This window comes from Cnephaeus nilssonii (genome assembly GCF_951640355.1).
Source record: "Cnephaeus nilssonii genome assembly, chromosome: 6".
In the NCBI taxonomy this organism is placed as follows: Eukaryota; Metazoa; Chordata; class Mammalia; order Chiroptera; family Vespertilionidae; genus Cnephaeus; species Cnephaeus nilssonii.
In genome coordinates, this window is record NC_137077.1 from 16,463,918 (window position 1) to 16,475,256 (window position 11,339).

The 11,339-nt window shown below is 42.6% G+C and overlaps 1 protein-coding gene across 3 annotated transcripts; it reads right to left on the minus strand.

Moving 5' to 3' along the window:
* Positions 1 to 27: 27 nt before the first annotated feature.
* Positions 28 to 6,793, minus strand: SLC25A3 (solute carrier family 25 member 3). 3 transcript variants are annotated; one of them, XM_079774028.1, is made up of 8 exons: positions 6,658 to 6,793; positions 6,252 to 6,412; positions 4,609 to 4,730; positions 2,850 to 3,029; positions 1,821 to 2,002; positions 1,001 to 1,173; positions 449 to 559; positions 28 to 367 (listed from the first exon to the last, which is right to left on the minus strand). In XM_079774028.1, the coding sequence occupies exons 2-8, from the start codon at positions 6,406 to 6,408 to the stop codon at positions 207 to 209; spliced, it is 1,086 nt and encodes a 361-aa protein (XP_079630154.1). In that variant the 5' UTR covers positions 6,409 to 6,412; positions 6,658 to 6,793; the 3' UTR covers positions 28 to 206. The 3 variants fall into 3 exon arrangements, with proteins under 3 accessions (XP_079630154.1, XP_079630155.1, XP_079630156.1); XM_079774029.1 differs by having other exon boundaries at positions 6,252 to 6,408; positions 6,658 to 6,760; XM_079774030.1 differs by lacking the exons at positions 4,609 to 4,730; positions 6,658 to 6,793 and adding an exon at positions 4,893 to 5,017.
* Positions 6,794 to 11,339: the final 4,546 nt, after the last annotated feature.

Consider the following 11,339-nt stretch of genomic DNA (forward strand, 5'->3'; position numbering starts at 1 on the left):
AAAAATAATTATCAAGTCACAGACAAATCATGACCAGTTGGATTTATTTCAACAGCAAATTTGCAACTCCTGCCTTAAGCAAGAGTACTACAGTAATTATATCAGGAATAGACGATTTCCTACACTGTCAAATATATAAAAGTTCCTTTAGCACTTCCGTCAACACTGACCAAAAGCAGATTCAGTCCATATGTGCATCGATCTATCTACTCAGTTAACCCAAGCTTCTTCTTCAGAGACTCTGGCATCTCAGGTGGAGGAGGGCGAGGGAGCCTGAAGTAGACCTTCACGGAGTCATAGATGAACCACTGTAGTGCAGTCAGAGTGCCGATCATGATGATACGGGCAAAGAGTCCCTTCCACACACCTGGTTAAAATATGAAATATGAGTGAAAAATGGAATATACCCCAAAGTGCTATTCTTTCTTTAGAAGAAGAACAATCCTACCTTTAAATCCAAGTCTCTGGAGGACCTGAGTAGCAGTGCTACCCTTCTCTTTATTCAACACAGACACCACAGAATCAGCAGGGTGAGAAACAATTGCACAGAAGACTCCAGCTGATAAAAGTCAAGAAATATGATTCAATATGGGGTCAGTTAAGAAAAAAACCCACATCACAGCCAACAATCTTGACATGACTAAGTAATAAAATTTTGTAGTTCTTACAACAAATCAGAATTAGAGTAAGACTGACAAGAAAGGTTATAAAGCGATCTACCCAATCTTTCAAAAGTTTTTATATTCAGCTTTTAATCAACACTCTCTTGTATTTTTAAAATTGTTCTAAACAAAACAAACAAACAAACAAAAAAACAAATAGGAGAGCAGTCAAATCAATGTATTCACAAGCTTAACCATGCAAACCATGAATCCTGAAGGTCATATGAAATGCTATGGGAAGGTAACTTCTTTAGAATATTTTTTCTTCACAAAAGAGGTCAGTAATGAAAATAACTTTGTCTTTCATTTCAGACAAGCATGATCTAAGTAATTCATACCTATGTAACCTGCCACAAATGTTACAATCAGCTGCTCTCCCTTGGTACATTCACTTCGGGGTTTAGGAACCACAAACTTGTACAATGCTTCAACAGTACGTTCAAAGCAGGCGAACTTCATCATCGTGTATGGTATCTGTCTCATCCACAGAGGAGCAACCCCCTTGTAGAATCTAGGAAATCACAGAACTTATTTTACTCAGTTGCATACATTTATCTAGCAGAATTTCCATCATTAACAGAAGTGTCCGCACACCAGTCAAGTCCTGATAGTACAAAAATGGCAGCACAATTGCATGTCATTTCTATCAGAACCTAAGACTAACATGCAGGTATATTTATCTCACATGCCAATGACTCAAGCACCTTTGACTGTACAACCAGAAAGTTGCTGGATGTTTCTTGACTGGAACTACAAGAAACAGTAAGTTTACAGGTAGAACTCAGTTCAAGATTGGCATCCACAAAGGTGGATCTAAGGAAGCATGTTGTGGCCTGACCATATGCCAATTCTTAACTGTGAACACAGATGACATGAATTCTAATAGTCTCCCCAAAAGTTAATGTTTAGGTCAAATATCAAGTCACTTGTAAACTAACAAATGGTCCTTCCCTCCCTACTTTAGAAAAAATCCTTCATTCAGGGCTCAAACCATGTTATGAACTTATTCTTGCCCCTGGAGTTTATGTTCTATGTAAAGGGGTTGAGGGGATGGACATTAAACAAAAAATTTTTAAAGTCTGGTAGGCTTAATGCTAACAAATGCAGTTCCCTCAAATGAGTACCTTATACTACAAACTTAGGCAAATGTTTACTTACGCATTTAAGCCTTCTTCCTTATACATTTTGGGAGCTGCATCCCTTAGAGTGTTGGCATAACCTGGTTGGGTTTGAATTCGAACCTTAGCAGCTTCCATAGGAGCCAGGGCAATGTCAGCAAAGAATTCAGCACTGGCAGAGGCGGCCAAATACAGTGATGTGCGCCAGAGATAGGTGTTTTCCTAATTGAAAAACACGAGGGTCGTGAATTGGCTGTTTTCAATTTTACTTTGAGGGACAGTTCTAGGAAACAAGTTAAATTTCAGACATTTTAAGTGTTTCTCTATCATACTGTCCATGGATAACACACACGATATGGGACTGAATGTTTATCTCTCCTAACTTCATCAACCACAGTGCAATGTGAATAGCTTTAACATCTAGGTACCAAGAATGGCTGATCCCTGAACTACACTACAGAATCTGTGGAGGAGAGACTGTGCCATGAGTGACCACTGCTGGAACCTCATGCTAGATCCAGAACAGAGATTGCTTCCTGAAAATTCACCCAGAGACTGCCTGATGGACCCGTCCCCTACACCCCAGTGTGTGTGTTCCGTTGCCCTGCCACAAGGCAAGCATGTAAGGCATTTTCCCGTTATCTGGGGCAGGTCATATGCAAGTCTCCCAACCATCTCTCCCAATCCTAAATACCTCCTTAGTGCCTACCATGTGTTATGGAGGACATTCATGCCTCATCTTGCTGCCACCCAAGACATGCTTCATGTGTAAGTTCCCTTAATACTCTTTTTTTTTTTTTAATAAACTCTTGATATAAACTCAAAATCCAACTTTTTGGAAAGCAGCAGTGTATAATAAAAAGAGCACTAAAATATAATGATATACTTTTTTTTTTCATCTTGTCATTGCTAGAATAGACTTATGATTCAGAACATGCTGCTTACCATTTCTGAGACCATTTCCTCAGTTCTAAAATGAGGTGGGTCAGACAAAAATCTAAGATCCCTTTTGGTTTTAAACTTTAAGTTAAAAGCTCAGGACTTTCAATTGCAAAGTTAACTTACATACCTCTCCAAGCATGTTGCTATAAAAGACTTTGAAGACTTCATAAAAGCCAAATTTGCAGAGCCCCTGCATAGAGTAGCCAATGAAAGTTGGAGCCCATCCTTTAGCCAAGCCACGAACACCATCCTCTTTAAGTGTAACTGAGAATCCATTAAATATGCCTTTATACTTCTGGGGGTCCACCTATATTTAAAACAAAAAAAATAAATATATAAAATGTACCAAAGAGCTAACATTTCTCATAAATATTTCATTTTCTTATTAGTTTTTCTTCCCGTTTGGTTCTAAAATAAACTTCAGCAACTACACAAAAGGTAGAATACAAGCTCACCACATGCTAACAGCTTATTATCTGTAATTATCTTTGTAACAATGTGTACATCAAGCATGTCAAACTCGTGGCCCACAAGCCACGAATTTGACATGCTTGGTGTACATTAAGGTTTATCTTTCTTTCAGTTAGATTTGTCTTGGAGGGTTAGTTCAGAGGGTAAAATGTCTACAATACAAAAATACATAACAAAACTGACTCTAAAAGAGTTTTCACCACCCAACTCTACCACTTTTAAAGATTTAGTTTCAAAACTACTGTCTAAATAACAGGTAAGTCTACAGGCATGCCTTAGAGATATTGCAGGTTCAGTTCCAGACCACTGCAATAAATACCACAAATAAAGCAAGTCGCACACATTTCTTGGTTTCCCAGTGCATAGGAGTTATGTTTACACTATACTGTTGTCTATTTAGTGTGCAATAGCATTGTCTAAAAAGACAATGTACACACCTTAAATAAAAAATACTTTATTGCTAAAAATGCTAACCACCACCTGAGCTTTTCAGCAAATCATAATCTTTTTGCTCCTGAAGGGTCTTGCCTGTATGCCTGTATATCTCTGATATAGGCTAGCCCATTAAATACATTACACTATAAAATCAAGTTTTGTGAACTTAATACAATCAAACTAAATACAAGTTAAAAAGGTACATCAACATAATGAGTATCTGTCTTCTGACCTCAACTCATTTCAAGAGACATGCATAAAAAGTTTTAAAGAGGGTATATTTCATATCCATTCTATTAACTAAATGGGGGGAAAATCTTATCTCACTATTTCTGCCAGTACTACAAGGGCCGGTATACATCACCTTCCTCTCCCTGCTAATATTTCACTTCCTTTCTCTTTTAGGTAAGTAGACTTCTAATCCTGTTTGGAACAAATAAATTTTTAAGGTTTGATTATTTTTGCTTCAATAATCCTAATCAAGATATTCTAATTATTTAAAAACCTTTATGTAAGTGAATATATAAAAAGCTACACCCACAAAATTTAGTATTAAGATACACTTTTAAATCTATATAGCACTGTCTCCCTTAATCTTATCAATTGATGTAAAGTTACTTCAAATAATACACAAAGAATGATTACCCAGTCGGACATGTAACTGCTTATAAAATGACTACTTGGAACATAAAGAACCAGGAGGCCTTGAAGAGGCACTCTAGCCAGAATTGAGCCCAACAGCAAAAAAAAACATTTATAGCCAGAGTCTGAGATCCACAATCTACCCACATTCTTATTTTAAAAGAGGCATTTCTTGGATTTAAAACACTAATTAAAACAAAGATGTTCAAGTTTGGTTTCCTACTCAAGTTTCTAGCAGTTCTTCTGTATTCAAATTCTTCTCATTTGTGAAGTCCTTTAAGATTATTTGGAATTAAGTCCCACATGAAAACTTTTAACATTGTTATCCCAATACAAACCTGCATACGGCATTTCACTAAATCCAGAGGAACGACGGCGGTGTGTGTGATACCACAACTTAAGACCCCACCAAAGCCACACAGTGCATAAAACTTCATGGAGCCATATTCACAACTGTACTCTGTAATAAGACAAGACACACCATGCATTTTAGTATAAAACTCATGTTATTGTTGGTTCTCAACTTACCTCCTGGATAGTTAGGTTTCCACACAGCTTGTTAGTAGATGACTACATCTTACAACTTAGCCATGCTTTATTCAGTCCCACATGCAAAACAAACCTGCATTCTGCATTTAACCAGATCTAGAGGAACCAATGCTGTATGTGTTGTGCCACAGCTAATAATTCCTCCAATTCCACAAAGGATAAAGAATCTGCCAGATCCATAGTCACAGCTATACTCCTCTGATTGGAAAAAAAAAAAAAATCAAGTAAGTATTTCTTCAGATGACGAGGGCCATGGGAATGAAGAGAACTATTTCCCTGTGAAATAATTGTACTATCACAACAGAATAGCTCTGGCCACCTGTTTACAATTAAGTTGAAAGATGAGTTTCCACCTCGTTCGAGTAACAAGAAATTCACTGTCACAATTAAAACAATCACTAAAAGATTATGAAGATTCTATCTGTGAGAAAAAAAGTTTTCTACATTAATTATTAAAATCAAACTTCAAATCATTAATCGCTAAGAACACACTTCAGAGTACAAATCAAACTACGAAGGAGCACTCAGCTTGCAAAATTCTAGGTTTACCCCAGCCACTAACCAGTACCATCCCCACTTATGGATTTCTATAGCATAAAACTAGAGAAACATAAATTCCTGCACTCAAATACATTTACTCCACAAATGGGGTTAGCTTTAACTTTCAAAATGGAAGGACGGAATGCTAGTGAAAGGGGTTTGTACCCACACTAAAGGCTTAACAGAAACACATACCTAATTTAAGAAAAACATTAGATTCCACAGGTACAATGGAACCGTGCTGGAGTTACAATTTCGTTTTCAGGTTTCTCTCTACATCCGCGCCAGTGGGATTTGATTTACAGCACCCACAATTCCTTTAAATGGGGTCTAACCACCAAGAATCCCAGGAAGTAAGACCAAAGGGATCCTGCCAAGTATGTCCTTTCTATGGCCCACCTGAGGCTGCACCTCGCTGCCTCCACAGGTCGTTATTAAAAGAAACCCCGTTATCTCATATATCCTGGGCCAACTAATATTAGGCTTCGGAAATACCTAACGGAGGAGGGAGTACTTTTAAGAAGAAAATTCAAGCCACAGCCAAGAACAGATAATACAGTTAGACCCGCAGGTGGCCAGGGGTTAGGAAGGAGACTTTACCCAATGCTGACCGAGCGGACTTACGGCGGAGATAAGGAGCTAGTCAAGGCCTCTCTGCCTCCGCTCCCTCGAGGACGTGGAGGTCACGGAGCGCGCGGTGCCGAGGCCTCCCACGCCCTTGAGGGAGGAGGGCCAAGGCTCCGACACCCGGCCTGGGAAGAGTGGGCTGACATCTCCCCGGGCGCCGACCTGCGGGGCGGCGGGCTGGGCACGTCCTTCCCTGCCCTCCAGGCCCCGCGGACCCCGAGTGGGCAGAACGAGCGTACCGGGGCGGGGCAGGGTCTGAGCTCACCTTCCACAGCGGCGGCTGCCAGGTTGCGGGAGCGGCGGGGCGGGCCCGGGGGCCCGGCGGGGCTGCTGGAGGGGCCCGCGAGGCCATCGTACACTAGCTGCAGGTGTGGCGCGTTGAAGGGGTTCGCCCGCGCCAGGTGCGCCACAGACGAGAACATCTTCCTAGGGGAGGCGGAGGGAGATCAGAGGGAAGGCCAGGGGCGCCGTCAGGCCGACCCAACGCCCCGGCAGCCCGGGTCCCCGATCGGGGCCTTCGTTTTCCCGCCTCCGCGCCCTTGAGGGGTCACGGCCGCCTCCCCAAAAGAGGAGGCCGGCCGGGCCTACCGCCAAAGCATCATCCCCCAGGGGCTCCTCTCCCCGCTCCCCGCTCCCCGCCCCTGCCGCGCGGAAGGCCGGACCCAACTCACTCCTTAAGATGGCGAACACACCGGCGCTCCGCGGAAACGCAGCGGCTCACAGAGGCCGAACGTCCTCCGAGCCCTTAGATGAGTGTCCTTCGCGCACCGTCAGCGTGACGTACGCAGCCAGTCACTGCGGTCAGGCGACACCCATTGGGGGAGAAGAGCGCCGCGGCCGCGACGTCATCGCGTTCTCCTAGCAACCCTATCCCCGCCCCGCCGGCCCCAGCCCTTCCGGTCCGGCTTCTGCGCAACAGGATTCGTTCTGCGCAGGCGCGCGAGCGGGGCCGGCTTTTCGAGCGGTGTGGGAGTTGTGCTCGTGACCTCCTCTTTTTGTCCCTTCACCTTGAAGAGTCTCTCCTTGACGCCGGCGCTTCCGTTCTTTTCCATTTAAGTGAGTTCCAGTATAATAGTCGCTTAAAAAACAAACAAACACGGAATGCCTGATGAGAATCATTTCGGGTGTTGCGGTTAGAATGTCACCGCAGTATTCGGTGTCACTTGCATTGACATGTAGACATGTCTGCCAGACTTTAGGAGAGGATTTTAAAAGGAAATGTGCAGCACGAATTCTAAAGGTAGACAGAACAACTTGCTGCTTCATCACAGTATTTTATGTAACATTAAGACATTCGACAAATGCCTTGTAAGCCCTGGGGGTCCAGAGATGAACTAGAGTGCATATGGCTGGCAGCAGATTTTTGTGTGTTGAATAAATTTAGAAAATCTTCATTAGATTCAGTTTAACAGAGAAGGGCCTACTTTAATTAAGGAAGAGTTTAGCAGAGGTCAAACCTCTTGAGGAAAGAGTGAAAACAAGGAATATATAAAACAGAGTCACTTTAAGCCGCTAAAAGTAAAATTATGAAGGTTGAGAGGCATGAGAAACCAATTCAATTCTTGTTCCAACTAGCCTGGGAACTTAAACTTTTAAACTTTACAGTCCTGTGTCCAGATATATGTATCTGGACATAACCAGACCTCTGATTACCCCCTGAAAAGGACTCGGGGTCCAGGACCTGACATCCGCCTGACAGCCATCATCCAGACTGCCTGACATCTGACTGATAATCATCCTAGACTAATCCTAGGGCCATGAATGCAGGACTGATACTGTAATTCTCTAGAATGTACATCTTATATAATAAAGAGGTGATATGCAAATTGACCATCAAGCCTTCACAAGATGACTGCCTATGACCAGACTGGCAGGGGGGGCAGTTGGGGGCGACCAGGTCAGCAGGGGGGGCAGTAAGAGGTGACCAGGCCAGTGGGGGCAGGGGTGCAGTTGTGGGTGACCAGGCCGGCAGCGGGGACAGTGAGGAGTGACCAGGCAGGCAGGCAGGTGAGCAATTAGGAGCCAGCGGTCCAGGATTGTGAGAGGGATGTCCAACTGCCGGTTTAGGCCTGATCCCGGGATCTGGCCTAAACTGGTAGTCGGACATCCCCTGATGGGTCCCAGATTGGAGAGGGTGCAGGCTGGGCTGAGGGAACCCCCCCCCCCATGCACGAATTAAGTGCACCGGGCCTCTAGTTGTACTTAAAACTCTAACTTTTCTTTGTTCTTTGGAAGGAACACTTATGAGGGTTTTGCCTAGCTGTGTTTCAAGTTTGCAAACTCTAAGACTCTTAAATAAATCTTTATCATTTCTTTCTAGTCAGTCTCCAGATTCTTTTTGGAGTCTTTCCACACCTCTGTTAGCATTCTGGCTCTGACATTTTCCCAGCTCTTGATAAAGTAACCTTGGGAGTTTACTTGATCTCTATGAACCTGTTTCTTAAATGTAAGATGGAAGCAGTGCCAGCCTCATGGGTTTGCCACCTTATACAGTTTACACAGGACCCTGTGCTTGGTTTAATGCCATGTTGTCACCATTTGAAACTCTTAATAATTTGTGAACATGTTAAAAAAAAAACCACAAGCCCTAACTGGTTTGGCTCAGTGGATAGAGCGTCAGCCTGCGGACTGAAGGGTCCTGGGTTCGATTCCAGTCAAGGGCATGTACCTTGGTTGCAGGCACATCCCCAGTGGGAGGTGTGCAGGAGGCAGCTGATCGATGTTTCTCTCTCATCAATGTTTCTAGCTCGCTATCCCTCTCTCTTCCTCTCTGTAAAAAATCAATAAAATATATTAAAAGAAAAGATTTAAAAAAAAAAACACAAAATGCAACCAAGTAAATTTGAAGATCTGATTGGCTTTATTAAGAGATTCATGAGATTGATGATTCGGGCAAAATCCCATCTAGCAACTAGAAGAATGCCCTGAAGGGCAATACAACATGGAAGGTTTGTATAGGAAGAAGGATGAGCAAGGGAACTATCAACAAAAGAAAAGAAATAATTCTTTTTAATAGGGGAATAAGGACATATATGTAACACCTTAATCAATAAAGAAATAAAAAAAAAAGAATTCTTTTTAGACCCAGATATCTTCTTTTGGGATAAAGGAAAAGGCCAGGGTTTTTAATCAGCTGATTGCCTCTTCTTTCTATGGGGGTGGGAGTGGGGGTGGGGATGTCAGAAATACCTTACTGTTGATTAACCAGTAAGTCCAGACTGGTTGATTAAGATTACAGTTAAATCAGGCATTAAGTCTAGGTCTGATACATTGGGCTTTTAGCATGAGTGGTGCCATTTTGGGCCCGTGGTTTTCTCTTTAGCAAACAAGAGATCCTGCATTTTTGGAATGGGCCCTGCAGATTATGTAGCTGGAGCTGGATGGGAATAATGCCTATCTTGCAGAGTTCATGAGAACTCAGTAAGATGATTTCTAAAAGTGAGTATTTTTAGCTAAGGAGCCAGATTGGGGAGGGGGTCAGTGGATGAGAAGTTACTAAGAGAGAGGGGTAGGGTAATTCTTGCTAAATTGGTCTAACAGGATTCTTGCTGAAGGCAAGCCAAGGTAATCAGATACCACTTGGGGGTGAAGGATTTTATCAGTTATCAGCTAAACTGACTTGACAGAATTCTTGTTACACTTGGGATCTTGAAGGACATGCCCAATGGCAGGCCTAGTGGAAAAAGGGCTCAGAAGAGCCTAACTAAAGTTTGTTCAAGGAGAGAGTCTTCTTACCTTCTAGGATCTCCTGCCATGGGTACTAGAAGCAATGGGAGGTGTAGACAATTAATTGGGCTTGAGGAGGATTGGCAGACTCTGCAAGGCAACCAAATCAGGGGAGGCCATTACAGATTTTATAGGTAAGGAGAGTCTAGGCTCCTCAGCAAGGGAGGAAGGGTTATTTCTACTGGCAAAGGAGGCTCAGCAGAATTGAGGGATTTGTGATACCAGTATCATCTGAATCTGATCATATGTTCCCATTCCGATGTTCAGAGACTCACTGCTCCTCAAAAAATAAAATAAAATAAATTCTCTACCTTTAACATGAGACCTGCAGGATTGGGAATTCAGTTGCATTCAGGATTAGATTTGGGGTTTGGTTTTTAGAAATTACAGCCTTGCAGATACTGGAAGACAGTCATATAAACTTTCTGGTCCTTTATCTCATCTTGAACTGAGACTTTAAAGCCCTAAGCTTATCATTCCCTTTACCCCAGTTAGGCATAATTAGGAGAAACCAACCAACTCCACTGTATGTCTTACTTTCACTTAAATATTCTATGGAAGCAGAATATTTTGATGACTTAGTCATCAAAAACCTTGATTCTTTAGCTGTCGATTACAGGTGTCCACAAATGAGATATTGAGAAACTGTTTTGGCTGATTCGTGCCATGGACAACCAGTGTCACATTGACAGCTGGTCATCAACGCCTTTAAATCAAATCAAATTCAGAGAACCCATTATTAATATTTGGCTCTCCTGGAATTATTTCTGTTTTAGAGTTTAACCAGAGAAAAGCAAAACCAGTCTGAGTCATATGCAATAAGAGATTTATTTTAGGGATTAGACCTTATGAAATTGTGGGAGCTAGCAAAGTTGCCTCTGTGCCTGGGGTTGGACCTAAAATTGCTGTAATTGATAGGGCTTACAGTCAGGGCAGGAAAGCTGGACATGAAGTGGGGACGAGCAGGGACAAAATGGAACCCACTAAGACAAACTGGATCCCCGGAGCATAAACTACACTGTGCCATCTGTCTCTTACCACCTACACTGATGATGCAGGAGGCCTGGTGCTGCACAGGCATCTGGCCCAAGACTCAGAGACACTGAAGAAGAAGGTCCAGCAGTTGCTGAAAGAGCTCCACACCTGGCCACTGCCCCACTCGAAGGTGAGCCAGCCGATTAGCAACGATGTGCATGAGCTGCCTTAGCACCTCATGTCATACTAACCTTTATTTTAATTTAATTTATTTTAATTTAATTTTATTTTATTTTCAGTGAAGTCCTAACAAGATTTCTTTTAATATATTTTATTGATTTTACAGAGAGGAAGGGAGCAGGATAGATAGAAAATGGATGAGAGAGAAACACTGATTAGTTAGCTGCCTTCTGCATGCCCTGGGGATCAAGCCCACAACCAAGGTACGTGCCCTTGACCAGAATGGAATCTGGGACCCTTCAGTCTGCAGACCAATCAATGCTCTGTCCACTGAGCCAAACTGGTTGGGGCCTATACTAACCTTTATAATGTAATACTTGCTGCTTCACTTCTGCCTTTGAAATCTTACACAAATTTCCCCTATGGCCAATCCTCACCTGGAACTGTATTGGGGAGATAAACAGAATTTGAG

What these genes read in the sequence shown, in the direction of transcription:
- SLC25A3 (XM_079774030.1), bottom strand. Translation starts at nt 6,408, where the DNA reads ATGTTCTCGTCTGTGGCGCACCTGGCGCGGGCGAACCCCTTCAACGCG. An exon ending in ATAGCAACATGCTTGGAGAG is followed by an intron (nt 2,003 to 2,849) that starts GTATGTAAGTTA and finishes TTTTTCAATTAG; the next exon opens with GAAAACACCTATCTCTGGCG. An exon ending in CCAGAGACTTGGATTTAAAG is followed by an intron (nt 368 to 448) that starts GTAGGATTGTTC and finishes TATTTTAACCAG; the next exon opens with GTGTGTGGAAGGGACTCTTT.